This window comes from Natator depressus, chromosome 1, assembly GCF_965152275.1.
Source record: "Natator depressus isolate rNatDep1 chromosome 1, rNatDep2.hap1, whole genome shotgun sequence".
Classification (NCBI taxonomy): domain Eukaryota; kingdom Metazoa; phylum Chordata; order Testudines; family Cheloniidae; genus Natator; species Natator depressus.
In genome coordinates, this window is record NC_134234.1 from 214044591 (window position 1) to 214071269 (window position 26679).

Genomic DNA, 26679 nt, shown 5'->3' on the forward strand with positions numbered 1-26679 from the left:
ATGTGTAACAGGGAGTGTTATTCATTGAATTTCCCATCTCTCCTGAGCCCAGGTCATTCTGAATCACTCCGACTGCTGAATGGAGAGAGCCGGTGCGATGGGAGAGTCGAGATTTCCCTCCGTGGTGTGTGGGGCAGAGTGCTGGATGACCAGTGGGACATGAACGATGCCAGTGTGGTGTGCAGGGAGCTCCAGTGTGGAGCTGCTGAGAAAGCTTATAACCCCCCTAAGTCTGAGCGAGGAACGGGCCCTGTGGGGCTGAGAAGGGTCCAGTGTGCAGGAAACGAGACTAATCTGACGCTCTGCATCATCTCCACATCTGAGGCAGAGCAGGCAGGAATTGCTGAGGATGTTGGCGTCGTTTGCTCAGGTGACTTACAATGAAATCTTGCAAACATCCTTTCCTTGTTCAGTGGGAACATGACCTGTCCTAGGGCCTGTATATACCCCAACTTGTGCTGTGATCTCATCTGACCTTGAAAATTTGTGGATCTGAGGTTCGAACTCTGTTGTAAAAATATAGTATTATGTACAGAGAAAAGCACAGCCACAGGATAGGTTAATGCACTACAGCAACCTCTCTGTCTGCCTGTCTTGCATTTTTAATCAAAACTTTTTCTGGTGTTAAACCGTTTCCTTGTTCTGGAAATTTTGACAAACTTTTTTTTAATTTTCATTGAACATTGTCACGGTTACAGAGTTAGCTGCACCTCTCTCCCCTTTCTGGTGTCTCTTTGTGCATCCACATCAGGCCTTGGCCCACTTGCCCTGGCCTGTCTTGGGCTGGAATCTCAAGATTCTTCCTCCGTTAGGCCTGGCCTGGTTACACTACCCTGTGCAAACCAACCCCTTATCACCCTGCAGGTCCAACTGGGTTTCAGGCACCAGCATTTCTTCCTCTGGGGAACTTGTGTCCCGTGATAGTGACCTACAGAGTCCTCAGAACAAAGTGCTTTCTTCAGCAGCTGGACGAATGCATTAGGTCAAAAGGGTTTAAAAAAAAAACAAACACCCCACACTTGTGTTGCCGCTCATCTAATCTATGCTTCACTGCAAATTAAGTGAGCTGGGCTTCCCTGGGGAGTAACAGGAAAAGAACAGAATGAGCCTGTGTTCTTGTAAGAACCAAGGTTCTCAGGAGACCCAGCTGGGTCTCAGTTTGCCTATCCCACTCTGTTCCCCTTTCTCTGTGAAGCTGCTTTTGCTGGAAGTCCCCACCCTCCCTATGTGTGTCTGGGCTCAATTACCATATTGGTCAGTGGTCTGTGTTACAGGGCCAGGTGAAGTCTTCCTTCTGCATCAGACTAGTTTTCCCGGTTGGCCAGCCAGGACATCTAGGAGAACATCCCCATGATGATTGCTCCGTTGTCCTGCAGTCAGCCCCAGCCAGCTTTAATGGAGGGAAGCCACTGTTCTTGTGACCATACCCACCTGTGGGACGGAGCTGCCTGTTCCCTCTGACACTGTGACACCATCTTAAAAGTCAAATTAATAAATCACAGTTCAGGGTACACAGCAGTAACCTCTACCCTACCCCCACATTGGCCTCAAAAACAATCAGATGGGTTTTGGGGTGGTGGGTTCTTTTGTGTTGTTTTTTGAAAGAATAATGGAAAATTCTGACAATGAAAAATATTGATTTCCATCCTAACATTTATTGGGCAGAAGAGAGAATTTTCTGAGCAGGTCAGTAAATAGAGTAAACACAGTGGCTTTTTATCTTAAAATCTTCAATATTGGGGCGTCCAGAATCAAAAAAAGAAAAGAGGGGGAGGCAATATGGCCTATTTCACAGAGCACTGGAACAGGACTCAGGAGACTTGGGGTCTCCTCCCAGCTCTGCCACTGGCCTGCTGGTGACCTCCAGCAAGTCATTCACTTCTCTGTGCCTCAGTTTCCCCATCTGTAACATGGGGATAATGACACTGACCTCCTTTGTAGAGTGCTTTGAGATCTACCGATGAGCTGTGCTATATCAGAATTAGATTGTATGATTATTAACAGGAAAAGGAAGTCACACCTAACCCTATTTCTCTTGGTGATTAAGTAAAACTTCTTGTTATAATGTGGTATTGTTATGTCATAATCTTAAGAGTACATCATTTTGCTTCACTGAAAAGAAAAAGGAATCAAGGATTCTATGATAATATTTTTATTGCTATTGATTGAACATCACTATTGTAACAGATTGCTAAAGACACAAAAACTATGTGTAGAAACTGTTTGAAGTACGTGACAAGCAGGAAGCCTGCCGTACAGACCGTGGGGCCACTAGATAACAAAGGTGACAGAGGTGTTAAAGGAGCACTCAAGGAAGACAAGGCCATTGCAAGAAGCTCAATTAATTCTTTGCATCAATCTTCACTGCAGAAGATGTCGGGGAGACCCCACATCAGAGCTATCGTTTTTGGGTGACAAATCTGATGTACAGTCCAAATTGATGTGTAATAAGATGATATTTTAAACAAATTGATAAACTAAACAGTAATAAGTCACCAGGACCAGATGGTATTCACCCAAGAGTCCTGAATGGACTCAAATATGAAATTGCAGAACTACTAACTGTTGTATGTAATCAACCACTGAAATCACCTTCTGTATCAGATGACAGGAAGGGAGCTAATGTCAGGCTGATTTTTTAAAAGGGCTCTGGAGCAGATCCTGGCAATTACAGGCCGATGACCCTGCCATCAGCACCAGGCAAACTGGTAGAAACTACAGTAAAGAACCAAATTATCAGACACATAGATAAACATGATTTGATGGGGAAGAGTCAACAAGGCTTTTGTAAAGGGAAGCCATGCCTCTCCAGTCTCTGGGGAAGTCAACAAGCATGTGGATAAGGGTGATCCAGTTGATACAGTGTACTTCGGTTTTCAGAAAACCTTTGACAGGTCCCTCACCGAGGCTGTTCGGGAAGTTAAGTAGCCATGGGATAAGAGGGAAGGTCCTCTCATGGATCAGTAACTGGTAGAAATATTGGAAACAAAGGGTAGGAATAAATGGTCACTTTTCACAATGGAGAGTCATAAACAGCGGGTCCCCGCAAGGATCTGTACTGGTACCTGTGCTGTTCAACGTAGTTATAAATGATCTGGGAAAGGGTGTGAACAGTAAAGTGGCAAAGTTTGGAGATGATAGTTCAGTCCAAAGCAGGCTACGAGGAGTTACAGAGGGATCTCACAATACTGCGTGACTGGCCAACAAAATGGCCGGTGAAGTTCATTGTTGATAAGTGCAAACCAATGCACACTGGAAAAAAATAATCCCAACTATACATATACGATGATGGCTTCTAAATTAGCTGTTACGACCAAGGAAAGAGATCTTGGAGTCACTGTGGATAATTCTTTGAAAACTGCTGAAAATTGAGAAGTGATCAAAAAGGCGAACGGTATATTAGGAACTCTTAGAAAAGGGATAGAAAATTAGACAGCAACTATCACAATGCACCTATATAAATCCATGGTCCGCCCATACCTTGAATACTATGTCCAGTTCTTGTTGCCGCATCTCAGAAATGATATAGTGGAACTGGGAAAGGTACTGAGAAGCGCAACAAGGATGTTGAAGGGTACAGAATGGCTTCTGTCCATAGAGAGACGAAAAAGATTAGGGCTGTTTAGCTTAGAAAAGAGACACATCGGGTGATATGACAGAGGTCTATCAAATAAGGAATGGTGTGGAAAAAGTGAGTAGAGAAGTGTTATTTAGCCATTCACACAGTACAAAACTGAGGAATTACCTGATTACATGAATAAGCAGCAGCTTTAATACAAACAAGAGGAGGAACTTTTTCACACAACGCACAGCTAACCTGTGGAACTCATTGCCATGGGATGTTGTGATGGACAAAAGTATACTTGGGTTCAAAGCAGAACTGGATAAGTTCCTGGAGGATAGGTCCACCAATGACTATTAGCTAAGATGGTCAGGGATGCAACCCCATGCTCTGGACAACTCTAAGCCTCTTGCCAGAAGCCAAGAGCGGAGGACAGGAGTGAGTCACTCCATAATTGCCCTCTTCTGTACACTCCCCCTGAAGCTCTGGAACAGGCCACTTTTGCAGACAGGATTCTGGTCTGACCCAGACTGGCAGCTCTTATGGTCTTATGGTTCTTTTCTGGGGAAGGTGTATATAAACAATGGCTTTCTTCAAATAACAGATTTTTTAATAAACACCTATATCATGCACTGTACTGTTACTGCACTGAAATCCTTGTTCATGCCCATTCCAGTTGCAGGGTAACGACGGCACACTAAGGGCCCATTCCTGCTCCCATTCTGGCAGGGAGGGCTTTGCTGTTGACTTCAGCAGCGTTAGAGCAGAGGCCTAAGTGTCTGAGACTTTATCGTAGGTACATGTATCCACCTGCCTTTCTTCCTTTATTTGGAAAATAAATGTGTCCCCAAAAGTCTGATTTTCTCCAAGCCTCTGGAACCTCCCAACTCTGTAACAATTTAAAAGAAAATTGGAATTTTTGATAAATTTGTTAGTTAATATGATATTTCTTGCGCATCCTTAGAAGAGCTTTTGAAAATGTTCACGTTTTCCAAGTAGGAGCTGATTCTGCAAAGCTTTAGCTTCACTCGCAGTTCTTACTTTCAAGAGTTGTCCCTTAAGGATGACTCAGATGACTAAAGGTTCAGGGTTAAGAGCTTTTTATCAGAAGTTTCTTCACAAAGTCTTCAGCATTTCCTAATTCTACTGACTTCTTCTCTTTATGTTTCTTGTTAAAGACACACATTTTTCAGTGTCTCAGGAATTGTAGCATCATCCTTGATTTGCATGGAAGCTGTTTAGTTCACATTATATTGCACATTAACAGCTGGGATCTATCCCTGCAGGGAGCCGGCAGATCAGACTGGTGAATAGGGCAGGTCGCTGTGCCGGGAGAGTGGAGATTTATTACAATGGCAGCTGGGGGACGGTCTGTGATGATTCCTGGGATCTGTCAGACTCCAATGTCGTTTGCAAACAACTGGGATGTGGACCTGCCATCAATGCAACTGTCTCTGCTCATTACGGGGAAGGATCCGGGCAGATCTGGCTGGATGATGTGAACTGCTCTGGAAATGAATCCAATCTCTGGGACTGTCCTTCCGGGGGCTGGGGCCAGCACAACTGCAGACACAAAGAGGACGCGGGAGTTCTCTGCTCAGGTCTGTTCTCTTAATGCTCCCGTGAGTCTGATAATCCGGGGACTTAATGAAGTACATGGGTGTCTGAGGAGTGAGCTGAGGATGTCAGAAAGTTTCTCTCTTTTCTTTTTCTCTCTCACTCTCCCCGCTACCTATCCACTTGCAGTGGTCACCATTAAAAAGTCAGCATTGCCAACAGGTAATACCAAGGGGTACTGCAAATGTCACATTGATTTCTGAATCTTGGGTACCACTGTTTGCAACTGTTGGTAAATGGTGTCTTTTAAATAATAATTGCATTGCTCATGAGCCTGTCACTGGTCTCTAGAAGAATGTTTCTGATTCTTCTGTAGAAGAATGGGCAGGGTTGTCAGCGATCTCTGGGATTTTAGCCTTTAAATCCCAGTGTGTTTCGGAATCATAAATGTTCACACTCAATTTGTGCATTTCCTCCTAGAATTCATGGATCTCAGACTGGTGAATGGCAGCGACTGTGCTGGGCGACTGGAGGTTTTCTACAGTGGTACTTGGGGCAGTGTTTGCAACAGTCCTATGGATGCCGTCACCATGGCACTTATATGCAAACACTTGGACTGTGGAGACAAAGGGACACTTTTGAAGGAATTTACACATGGAAGCGGCTCTGGCCCCACCTGGGTGGATGGTGTTCGGTGCGATAAGCAGCACAGCTCCCTTTGGCAATGCCCGTCAGATCCTTGGAAACAACTATCGTGTAACAGAGTAGAAGAAACTCACATTCATTGTGAAGGTAAATAGCAAACATATACACACACACACACACACACTCAACAGTCAGGTCTAGCTCACTGAAAGATTTTGATATAATTATATTTTGTTACTTTTCACTAGATCTTTTTATCAAATACATACCCATGTATATATATTATAAATAAATGTGTATGTATTTGATATAAAGATCTACTGAAAAGTAACAAAATATAATAATAATATCTATCTATCCATCAATCTAGATATAGATATATCTATATAACATTCTCAGCAATGGTATAAACTTATTTTCGATATCTGAGGTTCTAGAAATAGTATTGTGGCCTGTTAATAACAAACATGGAAATTGAGATTACAAAGACATACGTTTCACCGCAAGCACAATTAGGGCCTGTCATAAATATAAAGGGAAGGGTAAACCCCTTTAAAATCCCTCCTGGCCAGAGGAAAAATCCTCTCACCTGTAAAGGGTTAAGAAGCTAAAGGTGACCTCGCTGGCACCTGACCAAAATGACCAATGAGGAGACAAGATACTTTCAAAAGCTGGGAGGAGGGAGAGAAACAAAGGGTCTGGGTCTGTCGGTACGCTGCTTTTGCCGGGGATAGAACAGGAATGGAGTCTTAGAACTTTTAGTAAGTAATCTAGCTAGGTACGTGTTAGATTATGATTTCTTTAAATGGCTGGGAAAAGAACTGTGCTGAATAGAATGACTATTCCGGTCTGTGTGTCTTTTTTGTAACTTAAGGTTTTGCCTAGAGGGATTCTCTATGTTTTGAATTTCATTACCCTGTAAGGTATCTAGCATCCTGATTTTACAGAGGTGATTCCTTTACTTCTATTTCTATTAAAAGTCTTCTTGTAAGAAAACTGAATGCTTTTTCATTGTTCTCAGATCCAAGGGTTTGGGTCTGTGGTCACCTATGCAAATTGGTGAGGATTTTTACCAAACCTTCCCCAGGAAGTGCGGTGCAAGGGTTGGGAGGATTTGTGGGGGAAAGACGTGTCCAAACTACATTTCCCAGTAAACCCAGTTAGAGTTTGGTGGTGGCAGTGGATATTCCAAGGACAAAGGATAAAATTAATTTGTACCTTGGGGAAGTTTTAACCTAAGCTGGTAAAAGTAAGCTGAGGAGGTTTTCATGCAGGTCCCCACATCTGTACCCTAGAGTTCAGATTGGGGGAGGAACCTTGACAGGGCCTAATCTAACACCCAGTGAAGTCATGGAATCACAGATATTTAAGTACTGAAGAGACTGTTAGGATCTTCTAATCTGACCTCCTCCATATCAAAGGCCATAAAATATCAGCCAGTAATTCCTGCATCAAGCCAGTAAATTTTAATGGAGCCAGAGGATATCTTTTAGAAATACATCCAGTCGTGATTTAATGACTTCATATCAAGGAGACTCCCCGTAGCCTTTGGTAAATTGTTTCAGTGGTTAATTAGCATGAACAAATTCTAAGCCCTTCACAATCCTTGTTACTGGCATCAGAATCTTGATCTCTCAAGTCTCACTCACACAGCAACAGAGCCTTTCAGGAGAGCATTATAACCCACATTTTACAGACAGGGAATGGAGACACAGAGAGATGAAGTGACCCAAGGTCACCCATGGTGCCTTAATGAGCATTGGCTCAGGCCTCTAATAAGAGCCAGTAAGTGTTACCCATTAAAGAACATCATTAGCATGCTTTCTGGTTAAACATCTTCCAAGGAATAACAATCAGAGGTTTGGGCCGTGAAGTTCATCTATAGATCTGTGTCTCAAGTATTATTTTTATTATGGTAACACCTAAAATCCCCAAAGACCTCAATACCCCAGGCACTGTCAAAACACAAATCGAGAGAGGCCCTGCCATACAGAGTGTACAGTCGAGACAGATCAGACAAGTGGGAGGGGAAACAGAGAGATGAAGTAACTTGCCCAAGTCACACAGCAGATCTCTTGTGGAGTCAAAAATAGAACCCCAGTCTTTTAAGTCCTAGTGCAGCACCATAACCACTGGACAACACTGCCTTTCCGTGTGGGAAAGTCCAGACCTGCAGCTCCTATACAGCCCCCTCTCAATATTACTTTCCCTCTTCTGTTGGTTCCTGCGGTAATGAGGGTGAGTTTCAGCTCAGGTGTCTGTTTCCATTCCAATTTCTGGGCAGAAGGGTCAGGGGGGTTGTCCACGGGGAGAGCCAGAGGAGAATCAGATACTGTCCTGCCACTTACATAAAGACACACACCCACCAGGAGGGAGCTGCTTAAAGACTGCAAAATCCAGGGTAACAGCTGAGTAGCTAATTAATTATTCCATAACCCAGATTTTGGCTTTCAGCCAATTTACAAAGCGCTGGTATTAGGGGTGTGAAATACCGATAAACCCTACTCGAACCTGCATCGCACATACAGCCCAATCCACTCACCTCAGCTTTCTCTCCATAGGAAGGAAAGGGAAACCACCTCAGACACTTTTTGCCGAATGCCCGAACTCTCCAAGCTGCACAGGTATCTTGCCTTCTCTGTGTCTCCCTCTTAGTCCCTAAGGACTTTCCCAGCTGTCCCAGTAACATGTGAGGTTTCTCCATTTCCAGACCGGGAGAAGTTACGTGTCGTGGGAGGAGAGGACAGATGCTCGGGGAGAGTGGAGGTTTGGTCCCGTGGCTCCTGGGGAACAGTTTGTGATGACTCCTGGGACATGGCGGATGCTAATGTTGTGTGTCAACAACTGGGCTGTGGATCGGCTCTATCTTCCCCGGGCGAGGCTGCATTCGGCGAGGGGACTGGTCCCATCTGGGTGGACAAGGTGAATTGCAGAGGGACAGAGTCGTCTCTCTGGGATTGTTGTTCCAAGCCCTGGGGTGAAAGTAACTGTGACCATAAGGAAGATGCTGCTGTGAATTGCTCAGGTGAGTGACAGGAGATGTTTCTGTTACATGCTGTAATTTCTGGGGAGGAGGATGGATCAGCCCACCCACCTCCCACTTGGTCACAGACCAGGCCCTCCCATCTCCTGTGTGCAGGTGCATCATGGATGCTGTGGGGTAGAACCTTTATTGGGCTAGACTGGGTAAGACATTAGCCAGCATAATCCCTGCATCCCTCACAGGCCCCAGTGTGCTTGCTTATTAGCAGTGGCCTCATCATTGCACAAGAGACTTGGGCCCTAAATCACTAACATACAGGACCAATGCTGCTGTGAGGGAGTTTGTGGAAGTGACAGCTGGAGACAACCAGGGACTCTCAGAGGTGAGGTTCCCCCTGGTAACAAACATGTCACCTCTCCCTCACTCCAGACTCCAACTCTCCTCCCTTTTCCTTTGCAGGTGTGACACAGACGACAGATTCACCAAATACCCAAGGTAAACCATCCCCCTTCTCCCATCAAGGGTTAAATTTCCCTGGTGCGGGGGTCACAGGGGATGAGCTGCAAGTTGCAGCCTGAGGGAAGGAGCTCCTTTCCATGGCCTGTGAAATCTAGGGGCAAATGACACCCAGGTGGGAGCTGCAGGCCGTGCTGAGCAGGATAATCTCTCTCTGTTGCATGTTCATTTCCATCCAGCTCCCCCGCGCCGCTCTCTGACTGACAGTGGGAGAGTCACGGTGCCCGTGGTCGTCTGCATTATCCTGGGGGCCCTGCTCTGCCTGGTCTTAATCATCCTGGGGGCGCAGGTGCAAAGTGCCAGGGCACAGCGCAGAGGTGGGTCCTGACTGGTGTCACTGTATGAAATGCCTCTGCAATAGCAGGGGGACTGCAGGGTGTCAGGGTGAGGGGCGATACCAGGCGGGGTGGGGTGGCCGAGGGTGCCTAACTCCTCTCTCATTGAATATTTCATTAACTGAAATATTTCATTAACTCCAGCCATGGAATCTGGAGATGATACTAGGGAGGGAGCATCACAGTTGAATGGAAACTGCACCGGTAACCCCCCCACACCCCCCCACTCCCTCCCTGTGGTGCACTCCAGGAGTCCCAAATCACACCTCAAGCTCCAGTCATCACCTGTCTCTGGGTAGGACCCCCCATCCCACCTCCTTGTGGCCAGGGTCTAAAGGCTGCACAGCCCTGTGCCTTCCACTGTGATATCCCCAGAAGCCAGGCTGCTTAAAGGCCAGCCCCATGCTGTGCTTTCTCTCCACGTGCTATGAGCAGTGTATCGCCAGCAGTTACAAATTGCCTCCCAGCTCCTTCTCAGCTGACTGCACCTTATTAGTCGGATAAAAGCTTCACAGAGAAAACACACAAAAAATACAAAATTCCTCCACACTTACTGAACTTGCCAGAAATCACCCATCTTCCTCATGGGCAGCCTGGTGCAGCAATGTCCTTTCAAACTATTCAGCATTGGCCTTTCTCGTGTGCAGAAGATCTTGTTCATTTCCTGAATGAAAACAAAGACCCTGAGTTTGTTTAAACTCAGCATTTTCTACCAAAAGTCTTTCTTTGTCTCTTGGTCTCTGGTAACCCAGTTTGTACCAGTCCATGCAAATTGCCCCAAGGCCTGGGACCTCTCTGAATTGTTTACGATCTCAGTGATTCACCTCAATAATCCTCCATTGTTTTTTCTTCCTGGAGGACCTGTGGTAACCCTCATCCATGGAGTAAAACACAATCATACCTAAACCATTCACAGATTTCACACAATGGTTCCCAAAGATACTGCGTGGGGTTGCAATACCTGTCACAGGAGGTGTTCTGAATATCCGTGAGGAGAGACATCATGGAAAGGGACCTACATAGATTGGAAATGTTGCCAGACAAAAAAGATTACAAAAATTGAACTGGAAGAATAGCTCTGTAGAGAGAAATCCAGTGGAAAGCAGAATCTTAGGAAGGAGAAATGCTGGAAAGGAGCATTATACTGTATTGTACTGAAAACTGGCACTCGTAGAGGATTTTACATCTATAAAACACTGTACAAATATTAGCTACCAGCACCCTGGGAGACAGATAGAGAACAGGATTGCCATTAACATACACATAACAGTCACAGTTTAGCATTAGGGCAATGCCTATAATGTTAGAGAAGAATGAACAGGCTGACCCAGAGGCGGGTTGAGTAGACGGGCTTCTTTATTGCAGTACTTGTTCCCCTCGACCCAATTGTCGAGGAAGCACTGGATTAGTTACAGCACACTCTTTTTATTTAAGTTAGTTTGTAAACTCCTACATCCATTACAAACACCCCAAAACCCCTTATTAAGTAATAGAAACACCCATACTATGATTATACCCACCCCTATTGACTGATTACAACATTACGCAGATTATACACACATCTGTGCCTTGAAAATACATTTCTTTGCAGTAATTTGTTGACACAAGTTCCCTTAATCAGCAGTTCTCAGGGGAGGGAGGAAGGGGCCATGACCCAGGGCTCGTTTATGTCGCTGGGAAAGAAAGGGAGGGGGAGAGAACACTTCTTTTACACAAAGGGTATTCTTTAGACAACTACATTCCTTATGCAGCTGCAAGGCTTATCAATTCTCAACAAGCAACAGGGAAGGGAAAAGGAGGGCAACTTATTTATCAAACGGAGAAACACTGCTTGCCTCTGCCCTTATCTCCTAATGTCATGTCAGCACACCAGCAGCTTCCCAGGTCTTTACTTAACCCGAATATATCCCAACATATCATCAGACCTCATGCTTCAGGGCTTCAGATAGTCATCTTCAGGGGTCAGGAAAGAGTTGGGCCCTCTCTCCCGTCTTGCATATTTGTGTGGGACAGGTTGCTCTCCTCTGTAGCATCTGAGACTGGCCACAGCTAGAGAAGGGAGGCTGGATGAGCTGGAACAGACTCTGAGATGATACAGAGGAGACTCTTTCTTAGACACCGAGCTGATGTGTCTTTTCCACATGCTTAGGGTCAAACCGATCACCAGATTTGGGTCAGGAAAGAATTTTTCCCAGGTCAGATTGGCAAAAAAGGAACCTTGGGGGATTTTCATCTTCCTCTGAAGCATGGAGCAGGAATCGCCTTCCAGGATCATCTGGCATCTCTCACCTAATCAATTCCCTTCCATTGCATGGACACTGGGCTTTGGTGGTACCTCAGTCCCTCCTGTACTCTGCCTGTGGCACACAATAGTTTGTTCTCCTGAGGACTGAAATGCTTTAGTCTAACTGAGACTTATCTGAGTGAAATATAGAGGTCTGTGTTCTACAGGAGGTCAGACTAGATGTTCTAATGGTCACTTCTGGTCTTAAACTGTACAGAAATAAAGTGTTATCACCATTTTGCAGATGGGTGTAAACAGTAGTGTGGGGGAAGAATTATTTAAGAGTCTCCAAAGGGCAATAACCAGGAATAATGGGATGAGATTAAAGAGGAAACGTTTTGGCTGAATGTAAAGAAATTTCCTGACAGTGAACTAGCCTTTGGAGCCACTATGAAAGAGATTTGTGGAAAGGGATGTTGTCCCTGTCACCTGGCACACTGAAATCTAGCCTGGACAGAGCAGTAAGAATGTGCTGTAGGGACCAGTCCTGTACTGGGCTTACGGGGAGGGGCTGGATGATCCCATAGGGTTTCCCATCTCTGGTTTCTATGACGCTATGCAATACTGCCCTTTGTTTGCAGGTTCCAGAAGACCCTTGGATCCCTTCTCTGAGGCCGTGTATGAGGAGATTGATTATAATCTGATGAGAGAGAAGCAGAAGATGTTCAGTCGCTCAGGTCTGTGGGTCTCAATCTTAACAGGGAGCAAATATGAAAGTCACTTTCCCTTCTGAGGCCCTGACCCAGAGCTAAATCACTGCAGCTGCACGCTCATGTGAGCTTGGGATTGGAGCTGGGTGCAAGTTTTGGTTAGAACAATTTAGGTGAATGTTATGTATGCAAAGGAGAACATTTTTATGGAGGGGAATGCACTCACTAGGGGTGCTGCTGTTAGTGCCCGCCAGTTGTTGTCTAGAAGAAAAGGATTTTGTTCAGTATTCAGTGAAGTTTCCTCCTTGCTAGTGGCCAGTTCATCTGTAGGTTTGCTTTTCCTGACACACAAAATATAAGAGTTTATTGTTGCTGCTGACTGTGAGAGATTACACGGTGTTCCTCACCACACAAATACAACCCTTAACTTTTCTGGCCATGAGCATGACATCTGATTGAAGATTAAACACAAGCAGCGGGATTCTAGAACCACCTTAGTAGAAAATAGTGATCTCAGAAATGAGCTGTAAGCATTGCAGTTTGAATGGACCACCTTGGAATCTGAAAAATGTTGTTCTCCTGTGACTTGAAATGACCATGCTGGGACACACTGAAGACTTTAACATAAAAGTCACCCTGAATTGTGGCATTCTTATCTTGAAGCAAATGAGATAGGTGACCGCTAACCAAAACAGGCTGTTCGCTTGACAGTCTGTGGGTCCAAGATATTTGACATTCATTATAAGATCACTCATTACTCCTGCTTTGCCCAAGACCAAGACATACGACAAAATCGTAGCTTTGCTGAAGGCACTTTTCTCACCTATGCCATCTGTCAGTGTTTGGAGATTTCAATTTCATAAATGAAATCATTGAGCTGACGAGGGCATCACCGCCTATATTGCCAAGCTGCATCGCATTGCCGAACATTGTAACTTTGGTATTGTTCTCACCGACATGCTGCAAGATCGCCTTGACTGTGGAGTTCAGGAGAAAGCACTTCAATGCCATCTCCTTGTGGAGCCAAATTAGACATTCACTGTCCCTCAGAAAAAGGCCTTGGCTACCCAAACAGCATCATTGCACACTGAGGAAATTTGTGTCATGGCAACCAACATGAATGCTACACTTCACAATCAGAAAGCTCATCGTCATCGACAAACTCAGCGGAACAATGGGAACTCAATCACATTAATGTCATTGGACAAGATTAATCACCTGAACATCTGCTCAGGCTAAGGGGGGGCAGCATTAGCACTCTGCTTGGAAATTCAAAGACACCAAGTGGCATTTCTGCAAAAAGAAAGGTCACTTTGAGAGAGTCTGCCAATCAAAGGTTAAAAGCATGAAACAAAAGGACAATAACCAGGATTCTCATCCTTGCGCATCAAACATACTTGATGCTTCCTTCAACAATGATGTCAAGCAATTTTACTACATGTAAAGCCATCCACAACAAGGAATCTTGAGATTCTGAAATGTTTGCAACAGTGCTTATCAATTACCATGAGTGCAAAATGGAAGTCAACTCTGGTTCTGCAATGTCGATCATCAATAAAGACCCATTCTGTCAGTTTTTCTCACAATGGCCTGCCAAGTTGTCAAATCCATCATGCAGCCTTAAAGCCTATAATGGACAAAATGTTGACTTCATCCGAAGCTGTAATGTGAATATTTGCTATGGATCTTTCAATGCAAGATTGCCTGTCATCATCACAAAAGGTCAACATAAAAGCATCTTAGGCCAGAACTGGTTCACACAGTTGGGAATCAACATCCAAGGCATCTATGACATCAGCAAAGAGCAACTAAGAAAGATCACTGATGAATTAGCTCAAGTGTTTTCTGAGGAACTGGGAGCTTACAAGGGACCTCCAGAGTTGTTTCACCTGGATCCGACAGTCGTGCTGATACACATGAAGGTCAGGAATGTACCATTTGCCCTATGTCCAAAGACTGACACAGAACTAGAATATCTCGTTGCAGAGGGAGTCTTTGAGCCAGCTACAGATATGAAATGGGCTACTCCAAGTACCCATACTCAAGCTGAATGGCAAAGTGAGAATCTGTGGAGATTATAAGTGCACTTTGAACAAGGCACTTAAACAGCACTCTTACTCAGAGCTGCTGTTAACCAACTGCTCCCTGTTCTTGCTGGAGGAAAAGTCTTCACAAAACTCACTCTTGCCCAAAAATGTAAGAAGTGATAGTTGACAAAGATGCGGCAGATGCACAGACGACGATCACTCATCGAAAATTTTGTCTCCAGTTTGGGATTTCCATTGCACTGGGAATTTTCCAATGGTTCATGGGAACTCTACTTTTGAGAATTCCAGGTGCTATAAGTATATTTTGATGACATCCTGATTATGGTATCAACCAAGGATGAGCTTGCCAAACAACTTCGAGAAGTCTTGTGCTGATTCACAAAGTCAAGTATTTGAATCAAGAAGGAAAAATGTGAATTTGGAGCTACAGTCGTCATCTTCTTGGGCTATCAATGCATCTGGTATCCACCCAACAGAAAACAAGGTACAGGCAATCCATGATCCAAAATCCAAACAGGAACTTCAAACTTTTCTTGGGTTGCTCAACTTCTGTTACCCAGGGTTTTCAGAACCCACAGCAGTGGTAATTTAACTTTTTCACTCCAGGCAGTGTCAGGAATAACTCAATGGGAACACAGCACTCCAGCTGATGAAAATTGATACAAGTAAGCATGCTCTTATTTAAAACTACAATGTATTCAATTGAAGCACACAGAGACATAAGGAAAAGGAATAGAACATCCCAAACATTTACCTAAATTCTTGGCAGGTATTGAGTAATTGTCAGCCGGTCGGCAGTGGCCAGTTGCTTTCCTGCTGGGGAGAAAAGGTGTCAGGAAAAATGTCTCTCTTAGGACACTGTGATGCGATGGACTAGGCCCAAAAGCCTCCTGCTGGAGGCCTCAGGGTTCTGCCACACCCATCCTAGGGAAAGAGCAGTGGAGTGGTCCTCCAAGCAGGCTAGAGTGGCTGCAGATGAAGCAGCCAATCAGGGCCTACGAGTGCCATATAAAAGGAGGTACACAGCAGAGCAGTAGTTAGTTGCTGCTTGGAGCAGAAGAAAGAACTGCAGTCTTAGCTGCCTGGAAGACCAGCAGTGCCATGAATGGTTTGCTAGCAGGGACTGGGGGAGCATTGAGGGAGCTCCTGGCTGATTGCTGGGACTGAGTAGGGACTGAGCCTGGGGAGGGCTGCAGGAAGATAGTGTCTCTAGGGAGGAAGCCCTGGGGATACAGCCCCATACCAGGGCTGGACTACTTAAAGACAAAAGCCCAGGGAGGGCTAGAGAGAGACACTAGCAGAGGGGTACTGAAATAGGCCTCGGTGGACTCTATACCCGAAAGGGGTTTATGCTGGTTAACAGGCAGACAGTGTGACTCAGCCGGATCGTTGTGTCACTGACAAACCCACCTGAGAACCACAAAAAGGAGTCACCAGAACTAAAGAACACAGACACGCTCAACCAGAAGGGGGCACTCATGAGAAGTGGGTGCCAACCCCGTTACAGACACCTTCAGAGGACTGCTCCAAAGTACATTCTATATCTAGTCGTTTTTATAACTAACTTTTACAAAACACATAGATCATAGTGACCCCTACTGAGTCATCACTTTCTCCTCACATCAATAAACTATTTATCAACAAACATTCCTAACAATCTTAATTATAATAAGATTCTATATCAAAGGCGCCCAGATTCAAGGTTCTCTTCCACTTATTTGCTTTCAGTCTCAATTTTTGACTCTCTCTCCCCTCCTCCCATTCTGATTAGCAGAAAATGCCAGCGTACAGCTAGTGTTTGACTTTGCCTTCAGACGCCTGCTTATTCAAATTAACCCAAAACTATGTGGGGTTCTATTTTATTAAGTCATAGTGGCTGAATGCACATGATATGGTTGCAATTAGCTTGATCACATTCTGGGGTACATACACCCCTCACATCCAGCCAACACTTCCACCACTATTTTTTCCAAAAAAGGCAACAAGTACTGAACCTCTTCATTGCCTTCTTGACAAGGGAGCTCCAAGAAAATGGACTTGTCAGCATGCAGAAGCCTTCAGGAATGTCTAGAAGTTACTGATGTCTGATGATCCTCATTCACTACGACAAACAGAGGCCATTGATCATTACCTATGATGTATTACATTATGGTGTTGGAGCTGTTCTCAGCCATCGCTTTCCAGAGAGAAAACGGGCACGTATCAACTACATACTCTAAGAGAAACTATGCACAAATTGATAAAGATGATCTCACTGCCATTACTGAAGACAAGAAATTCCACAATTACATTTACAGTCTGTTTGAGATTCGTACTGACTGCAAGACACATCTAGCAATTCTCTCCAATAACAAGCCAGCACCTTCAGTCATGTCACCACAAATGCAACAGTGGAGTGTCATGCTAAGTACTACCGCAATGATCACTGCTCTGCGTCAATTGTTCATGACTCATTTGTCACCAGATACTATCCTATCTGATAACGGAACTGCTTTTACCTCTGACGAGTCCAAGGACTTCACCAAAAGCAACCTCATTCGAGCTGTGACCATTGCCCCATGCCATCCCCAAGCAAATGATCCATCTGAACAGATGGTGCAGACAACCAACGATGCTATAATGAGGATCATCAAGGGAGACTGGCTGACAAGGCTTGCCAGATTCCTCATTACACAACATATCACTCCATGCCCAAGTACCAGAGTTAGCCCAGCTGAGCTACTCATGGAACAATGTCTTAAGACATGGGTTCACCATCTCAACCATGACCTATCTGAGGAATTGGAACACAAGCAGGATCCTGCTCTGGATTCCTCCCTATCATCTAGCCTGCGGTTCCTTCACATGACAAGAAAGTGTATTGGTTGAAGTTATGGAGGTAGGTTCCTTCAGCAGTCATTGAGGTCACTGGTTCCATCTCATATAAGGTCCAGATTGCCAATGGACAAGTTTGGCATCACCACATTGACCAGCTGAAAAGCTGCTCATCTCCGAGCAACATTACTCTAGGAGGAGCCTTCAGATGTGTCTCCTCTAGAGCCATTCTTCATTATCAGTACAGCCTGCAGCCTCTGACTCTCTGAGCCCATCAAAACCGCTACTCGAAGGGGACAACGCTCCTGTCTCGCCGGGCTTCGTGCTGAATCGCAGTCACCAAAGACACCGGCCCTGCTGAGTATTGTAGAGAGACCGCAGCGCAGGCGAGAGCACGCATGATGGCTGGATGATTGTGTTGCCAAAGGGGGGAGGAGTGTTATGTATGTATGGGGGCACTGTAGTTTTATGAAGGGGAAGGCACTCACCAGGAACACTGCTGTTAGTACCCTCCAGTTGTTGTCTAGAAGGAAGAGATTTTGCTCGGGGTTCAGTTCAGTTTCCTCCTTGCTAATTGGCAGTTGGTCTGTAGTTTTGCAGTTCCTGACAAACAAAATAAAAGAGTTCAATGTTGCTGCTGACTGTGAGTGATTACACATGTTCCTCACCACACAAATACAACAGTGAAAAAAAATACAGACTCAGATACCGAAACATTTTAAAATTCACATCAATTTCATCAAATTGTTCCGAACACAGACACACATAATAAATTTTGTTTCAATATTTTCTGCACAGAATATTTTGGGTTTTTTTTCAATTTGCAATTACTTTTCAGTTACACATTTCCTTTATTGTATTAATAAACAATTAAAAAACATTTTGAAAATGTCAAAAAATCCAAAATTGTTTCATTCAATATGAATTTTTCTCTCTCTTTTTTTAACTTTTAACTTAGCCAAAATTTTCAAAAGAAAGTCCTTTTTGGCTCAACCCAAAATCATTTATTAAATTTGTTTTACAATTGTCAGCAAACTAGAATTCTGTTTCTCTCCAAGCCCTAGCTGTGAATGCGGTGGTGAGACCAGCAGTTACTCATGTAGACGGTTGAAGATGGGCTTCCTTCTCACCATACTCTGCAAGTCCCAATTGTAGGGACGGTTATTGTTACTTCAGCCTTGGAGTGTAACCAGCTATGGGTCAAGAAAGTGACTGTCTGGGGCCAGGCTAAACTATCATTTGAAAACTGCTTTGGAGCACTGGGGCAGGGGATGTTCTGTGGCCCCCTCCCACCACAGCCACTGCTGCTGGGTGGGCTCCTTCCTGCCCCCGGAACAGAGAGATCAGTCCAGGAGTTTCTCATGACTTTGAGTCCTGGCCCTTTTATCCTTTGTGCCATTTTGTCTCAATGTCAGATGGGAACATTCTGCCAAGGGCTGTGCTGTGCTCAGGGCATCCCCCAGCACCACAGCCAAGATGGCTAGAGTGAATCACAGACTCTGCTCTTGGCCTCTGCTGGCCTGTGTCCAGCTGTCCTGCTGTGGCTCAAGTACATGAGTACCAGGCTCAGGGCAGACTGTTAGGAAACAGGGCACAAACCGCAAATTGGCTGTGAATTCTATACTTAGATTTCACCAAGTAACAAGTGTAAACTCCTCGGGCATTATACACAGCCTAACCATGGAGTCCGGATTGACAGAGTCCTGGCTGGCATGATTTAGTTGGTGTTGTCCTGCTTTGAGGAGGGGCTTGGTCTAGATGACCTCCTGAGGTCTCTTCCAACCCTAATCTTCTATGATTCTATGATCAATGGGGGAGGTGGGTATTTGTCCTTAAGAAGGAGGAGTCTTCTCTGTGACTGAGGTGGACAGGACCATTGTGGAACTTCCCTGGACCCATAGCCAAAGATGTGCCCTTCACTCACCCCACAGGGTATGTGAATTACCAGCATCCTTCAGGTCAGATTGTATCATACTCTCAGTCACATTTTCCATAATGAAATGGAGATTTCTCTTTGGGAGTCTGCATCAGCCTCTCACTGCTCAGAGTCGCTGTGATTCAGCATCTTCTCTGGAAGGAGGACCAAACTGAGACCAAAAAATTTGCCCCTGGCCCCAGATGTGTTCCCAGTCCCACAGTTCAGCTGCTGTCACTGTGATGAATTTCTGGTTCTCGTTTCTCCAGCTTCCTATTCAGATGACTCAGTGACGAAGCTGCAGTATTACACCGGGGACAGCGAGGGGGAAAACGACCCTGGATCAGAACAAGGTAATGGGGGAGGGGCAGACTCAGGCCGAAAGACCCAAATCGGGGCAGAGAACAGAATTTCTAGGACACTGGCTGCAATTGCAGCCATTTCCCCCAACACGGTTCCCATTTTACACGGTGGGGTCTAATCCCATTGAACAGGATTTCTGCCAGAATCTCAGGATAGAAACATGTGACCATCTCCTGAGCACACATTCCTGGGAGTGGCTCTCAGTGACCTCCCCAGGTGTGGAGCTGGAGGAGACGGGTCAGTCTCTTTGGATGAAGGTGTCAGAGCTCAGTGGAGCTCAACTCACATCTCTGAGAGAGAGGGAAGATTGTCCTGTGTTATAATTACAGATAAGTTGAGTCCAACTCACTGATCCGAACCCACCAGAAGTTTGAGGGAGGGAGGGATTTGCAGATTCTGACCCCAGCTCCGGATCTCTGTTTTCAGCTGGCACCTGTCACTATAAAAAGCTGAAACAAACCCCTGGATGTGAACTTCCCGGCCTGGGCCCATCTCTAATTGTAAATGGGGCGGCATTTCTACCTCAGTTGCTCTCAAGGGAGTCCATGAATTTGGCCCTGTGGGAGTTTAGCCTGTCGCTGGGGGAGGAGACACTGAGCAGATGAGCCAGTTCTGCTGAGAAGCTGGAGCGCTGCCAAGCTGAGCCCTGGACTGCCTGAGAGGCCAGTGGAGAGCAGGAGCTCACAAAGGATCACACCAGCGACCTCCCAGTGGGAGCTTTAATTCCTGCAGGGGGGAGGTTCCCCCTCCCCAGTGTAACAGAAAAATTCAAACCTGTCTGCAGAGATCAGCTGGATTCACATAGGCCGGTTCTGGCCTGGCAGCGCCCGTGTTCCAACCTGTTATCTCAGCACAACCCAGATCCTGCTCCCACGGAAACACATAAAAGAGCTGCCGTTGGATTTTGCAGGGACAGGATTGGCCCATTGTTATTTCTGGGACTCCTGTTTCACTGTTGTTCTATGACTTGTGCCCTTCTCACCCTGGGCCCCTCTGACTTCCCCTCACACATGCCACGATACACAGCTCTAGTTATAAGGGCTACTTGCACTGAAGAGATGCTGCTGGTGCCCTGGGCTGAATGTGCTGTTTGCTGTTCCAGAGGGAGCTTCCCCCGGAGGGTCTCAGTTGGATTACGATAATGTGGAGGAGCCTGCCTTGAACGACGTCCCCCGGACTCCAGATGGCCGAGGTGAGCAGTGAATCTGCCTTCTGGAAGCAACGTCACACTGACAAAATCTAAATATGTTTCCCAACAGGGACAATAGGGGTTTGTTAAGAAAACCACAAAGTTCCGCACCAGTACTTTCTATTGGCGTAACGCTGGGGGCACTGACCAGGTGCATTACAAGAGCTGTGTGGAGGCCCAGGGGTAGGGAAGTGTGTGATGCCCTAAGTCATAACAGAGGCTCATTGCAGGGATGGAAGGAGCAGTTCGCTCAGGAGCTGCCCACATGGTACTTGCTTCAGGTTATTGCCCTGTGACCCTCACTGACATGATCACTAGGGTTACTCACCATCTGTAAAGAGGGCACATCGAAGCAGAGACGTCATCAAGGCTGCAATGTTCCCTGACCACCTTTCCTGGGATTCTGTTATAGCAACTTATAGACACTGTGACCAGGGCCGGCCCACAACATTTTGGCACCTGAGGTGGGGAATTCAAATGATGCCCCCCTGGCTTGGGCCAAAACTTTGAAAGGTCTCAATTCTGCCTTCTTCCTGTTCTACTCCTCTCATGGTACTGCTCTGCTACCTACCCCAATAAAGGAGAACTAAAAACTTAAAATGCCTTGTTAAAATTTTTGAAGTAACACTTAACTTTCAAATGCCTGACCAGCAAATGTAACTTTTCTTCTCTGCATAGTAAACACTGGCATTTTTATCTGTTTGAATAATCAAAGTGGTGTTTTCTGTGTCTTCTTGGTTGCAAAGATTTGAACTGCTTCCTGAAGGTCCACAGTCTGGGCCAGCTCATGCTCTATTGAGATGATTCCAAGGCCAACCAGCCTCTCCTGTGTCATTGTGGAGTGTAGATGTGTTTTTATTAACTTTCAGCTTGGAGAAGCTGTGTTCTCCATTGGCAACTGTTAATGGAAGTGTTAGAAGTATGCGCAGAGCAACAAAAGCATTTGGAAAGAGGGTGGTGCTCTTATTTGTGCACATATATTCCAGAACAGCCTTTGGAGCTGATCCTGCTGAAATGTATCTTGAAAGGGCTTTCAGTTCATCACCTAAATCACTATCACGCATGTCACCATGTGTCAACACTGTCTCAGGTGCCCTGCATTGCTGGTGTAGGTCTTCTTCAGGTATAGTGAGGAGTTTTGGAATATCATACAACATCCCAAATAGACTGCTGTGTTCCTTGAGCTGCATGAAACGTTCTTCAACTGACTGTATTGCACAATCTAGCACATGGTTAAAGAATTCAACTTTGAATTGTTGTTTGGGATCTCTTAGGGGATTATCCCGTGCCTCGTAATCAAAATGTCTTCTTCTTCGGTGACTCTTGCATTCTTGAATGGTTGGGAAAATAGCTTCAGTGTGAAGTTCCTCTGCCAATTTCCGTGCACTCTTCAGAATGTTTTGAAATCCCTCATCTGACCGGTAAGACTGTAGGTCTGACTTTGCTTTGTCCAGTTGTTCCATTGCTCCAGCTATATCAAGGTCAACACCTTGGAGTCTCTTGCTTACAACATTTATTTCAAACAGTATGCCATGCCACAACATTAAGCCACACAGAAATTGGAAGTTATGTATGTTTCTGGTGATTCCATTTCCCTCTGCCACTGTTCTCCACGAACAGTTCCTGTCATAGCATTATCCTCCATAATGGCAACTGTGGCATCATCTATCTTCCCAATTTGGTGTTTGATAGGCTTTATCGCCTCCACTCGACTTTCCCATCATGTGGCACTCAGTGGTTTCAGTGTCAGAGAGGATGTTCCCAGATGCGTTTGAATGCTTCAAAATTTGCCATCGATGAGTTGATGCAGAGAAAAATACATAGATGCTTTGAATTACATTAAAACATTCAGCAGCCTCACGAGAAGCTGATGCTGCATCACTGACCACCAAGTTCAATGAATGAGAACTGCATGGGACAAAAAAAGCTTGAGGGTTTAACTCTCGGATCCGTGTCTGCACTCCTCTGTTCTTTCCTCTCATGTTGGAACCATTATCGTAGCTGACATGAGAGGTCAGGGCTATCTCAATTCCCCTATCTTCCAGCTTTTTAAGAAGCACATTTGTCATACCAGCTCCTGTAGTATCATCAATGTCAATAAATTCTAAAAAATGGTCTCTGACAGTCACCATTGCAGGGACATTTTCAGTAGGTTCTGTTGTTGTTACAAAACTCACCATTAAAGTCATTTGTTCCATATGGCTGATGTCAGGTGTGCAGTCCAGAATAACAGAGTCATATCTTGCTGACTTCAGATCTGCCACAATCTTCTGTTTGATTTTTGTTGCCAGTAACTGTATGATCTCATTTGGAATTGTTTTTCCAAGGGAGTGTCCATTTCTTGGGTGGTGACTCTTCTTTGATGCTCCTGGAGTACAGCATCAAACTCAGCCATCAGCTCCACAATTTGAGGGAAGTTTCCATTGTTTGGCACGTACAGCTGATCTGAAGTGCTAGGTTTTCGGTAGCAAGCATTCTCACAGTAGCAATGAGCTTTTTCAGAACATTTTGCCAGTAAAGAGACTCTGATGCAATCTTCTCTTGATGCTGATTCTCTATTGTGGCCTTAAACCTTAGTCTCATCTCAAGCTCTTTCCACCTGTGGAATGCTCTCTGGTGATTTGCTGCCTTCTCATGGCATGCCAGATTTCTAGCCAGATTTTTCCAGTCCTTTGTTCCTGTAGAACCCAGTGTGGCTGGAACATTAGACTGGAAGCGTTTGCAACAAAAACAGTATGCAGCATTCTGGGTTTTTGAGTACATAAGCCATGGCCTCTCCACTTTGTCACCATTGGGGATTTCATGCTAGCAATGTGTTGGATGGAAACTTCTATTTTCATTGTCTTTGGGGAACATGAAGTTTTTCACTTGCTGTGGCCCATGCAGTACAAGGAAGTCCCTCAGGCTACTGCTCAAGTGGGTCCACAGTCCTGGATCATCTAGACTTTAGGAACTAAACTCAGCAGCAGCTGTTTCTTGTGCCTCCATCACACTCTGATCTACACTTTTCTTCAGGAATGTGCACGGTTACATCCATTTGAGATGGAGATATGGGTGCTGCAGTAGCTGCCAGGTCACCTGCACTCTGACTAACTGGAAGATCAGGCATCTCCTCACCACTCACATCCTCACTGGGGCCGGAAGGCTCACCCTGAACATTTGTGTCTATGTATCTCAGGAGAGCTCTTTCTGGCTTAGATAGAAAAGCTTCCTTTGCTTTCTTTCTTTTTCTGAATGCTGCCCCAGAGGGGCATTTTCTTCTTTCACTCATGATTGCTGTTCTATGCCAGATATAGTGGCTCTCAACACTCAATTGAAGGGGACAAATAAGCAGGCTGGTAGCAGGGCCTGAGTGTGGGAAGATATCAGCGTCTTAAGGGCCTAACTGGCTCCTACTACTTCAGTTGACTGCCTGTTCTCCTCCAGTGGATTCAGGGAAGCAGCAGGAAACAGGAAGCTCCCTGAGAAGCTGGTGTTAATCAGTCCAGGCTCCTGGGGGTACTAGAGAGGTACATAAGAGGCTCCTCCTTCTCTCTCTCCCTGCAGCTCCTGCTGCTTTCTGTTATTCCCTCTCCCCTTTTCTCCTGCCTGCCTGTTATGTCTCTTGTGCCCTCCTTCCTCCAGCACAGCACTCCACCATCTCTGTGCATCTAGAGCAGAGAGAATACATACGCACCAGCAGCAGACACAATTTTCTACACTCTGGGTCCTACTGGCGCCCCCCACAGTCTGGCACCTGAGGTGGCCGTCTCAGTTGGCCTCATGGTAAGGCCAGCCCTGACTGTGACAGGGGGATGGGTGGGACATGCAGATTTTACACGCAAAGGCCCATGGCTAGATCCCAGTCACCTCTTTCTAGAACTCCCCCTCCTCATCTGGGAGCTCTAGGATCCTCTCAACTGGCTCTTGAAATGTATCAAATCAATGTGATACGTTAAATGCCCCGTCGGAGGGTTCCAGAGAGGGCTCCTCTTACTGCCCTGAGAGATCCCCAGGGACCAGTGAGGCTAGTGCATCTGCAGCTTGTAGTTTAACTCCATCTCCACTGTGACTATTCTCTTAATTAGTTCACATCTTCACGTCAGATGCCCCTGCCCTGCCTGGAGATGTCCCAGGGGCTGTTTACGATGATGCCAGAGAAGTGTCTGACTCTGAAGGTGACCCTGCTTCAGGGCAGAATGATGAGCAAGGCACTGGGGCGAGTGACAGACACAGGGATTCACAGACAGGTGAGTGGAGAACTATTTACACTTCGCACTGTCTCTGCAGGTGGGAGGGCTGGGAATGTGGGGTACACAGCAAGGGAACAGCTCTGGACAAATCAATGCCTGTGAGAAAATCTCACCTTCTCTCATCTCTCCATTCCCTGAGAGCAGAGGCTTCAGTGCCTGCCATGGGGGGAGGAACAGCAGGGTCCCTGCTGGGTGGTACTTCGTGGTCAAACCAGCAAGATACCTAGGATCCTTCTGCCTCTAGGTTCCAATCCTTGTGTGGCTGCCACGCCCTGGATGTGCTGGATTCCCACCACTTCACTGCGTGTGTATCTTTTGGGCAGAATCCTATGAGCCAAAGTCCTGTTACTGCTACACAAATGTTAAAGAGCGTAAAAGTTGGGCTTTGCCTATTGTCCTTGGCGAAAATCTCCCCTCCCCTCCCGATTTTTCCATGAGCAAGGAGACCATCGGCCACCCCAGAAGAGGTGCAGTGGTGATGAGATGTGCATTGCTTAGTACTTGATAAGAGGAATGTGCTTATGTTCATTGTTAGGGCAGAGTGAGTTATGATCTTCTTAACTAAGCGCTCCTGGCTGATAAGTGCTTGGGTTTTCTACATGAAGTAACAGGTAAATAGAGTTCTCACTTGGCAGTGTTAGCTGGTCTGGAAACCAAAGGTTTTAATTTCCAGACTATTTACAGAGATGATGGATTAGAACTTGTCATAGACCCGCCAGAAGACTGAAGGGGGAACAATTCCTAACCATTACTGTAGAGCAGAGATTCTCAGCTGTGGTGCATGAAATATATTCTGGGACGGCATGAGAAGCCAGAGCAGAGAGCGGCGGCTCCTTTCCGGGCACCCAGCTTCGAAGGCAGCGCCACCACCAGCAGCAGTGCAGAAGTAAGGATGGCAGTGTATGGTGTTGCCACTCTTACTTCTCCGCTGCTGCTGGCGGTAGTGCTGCCTCCAGAGCTCGGCAGCCAGGGAGCTATGTACTTAAATGGCTCTCTGTGACTCAATGCCCGACTGCTTTTCACATTTAGTGAGAGTTGCACGTTGATTTTTTTTAAATCAGTGTATGTACTTGTGTGGTGGGGGTGGGGGGCATCAACTATAATGGACACAAAAAAGGGGGGTGATCAAATAAGTTTGAGAACCACTGCTGTAAACTCCGCCTTGCTCTGCTGCTGCCCATCACCATAGAGTGGATCCACTGACTGTATGTGTCTCCCTTGGTATTCTCAGGTGGAGTCTGCTCTCGCTAAGGAGTGAAGTTGTCTCTGGGATGGACAGAGAAACCCCATTCCCGCTTCCTGGAGACACAGGTTATGATGATGTGGAACATGGTGACTCTGGGAAAAAAATAACCTTGTGATGATATAAATGCTTGGCCTTTTTCTCTCAGAAATGCTCCATCCGCTATGATGCCTAGAGACAGTCCCTGCCTGACAGACAGACAAAGCAGGTGTTTTTATAAGATTTGTGTGAAGTTGCAGGAAATACTAGTGGGAGTTGGAAAAGGTTCATAAACTTTCTTTGTGTAATTTTCCACCATTTGAAGGGGGTTGAATTTTCCTGCTTTTTTATGCCTATAAATGTC

The 26679-nt window shown here is 45.7% G+C and overlaps 1 protein-coding gene across 1 annotated transcript; it reads left to right on the forward strand.

The window, feature by feature from the left end:
• Window positions 1-26454, forward strand: LOC141986218 (antigen WC1.1-like). The gene is made up of 12 exons (XM_074950523.1): window positions 1-370; window positions 5035-5163; window positions 5600-5911; window positions 8326-8388; window positions 8475-8789; window positions 9207-9242; window positions 9443-9580; window positions 12464-12559; window positions 19579-19662; window positions 20775-20864; window positions 24947-25094; window positions 26325-26454. The coding sequence occupies exons 1-12, from the start codon at window positions 1-3 to the stop codon at window positions 26452-26454; spliced, it is 1911 nt and encodes a 636-aa protein (XP_074806624.1).
• The last annotated feature ends 225 nt before the right edge of the window (window positions 26455-26679 follow it).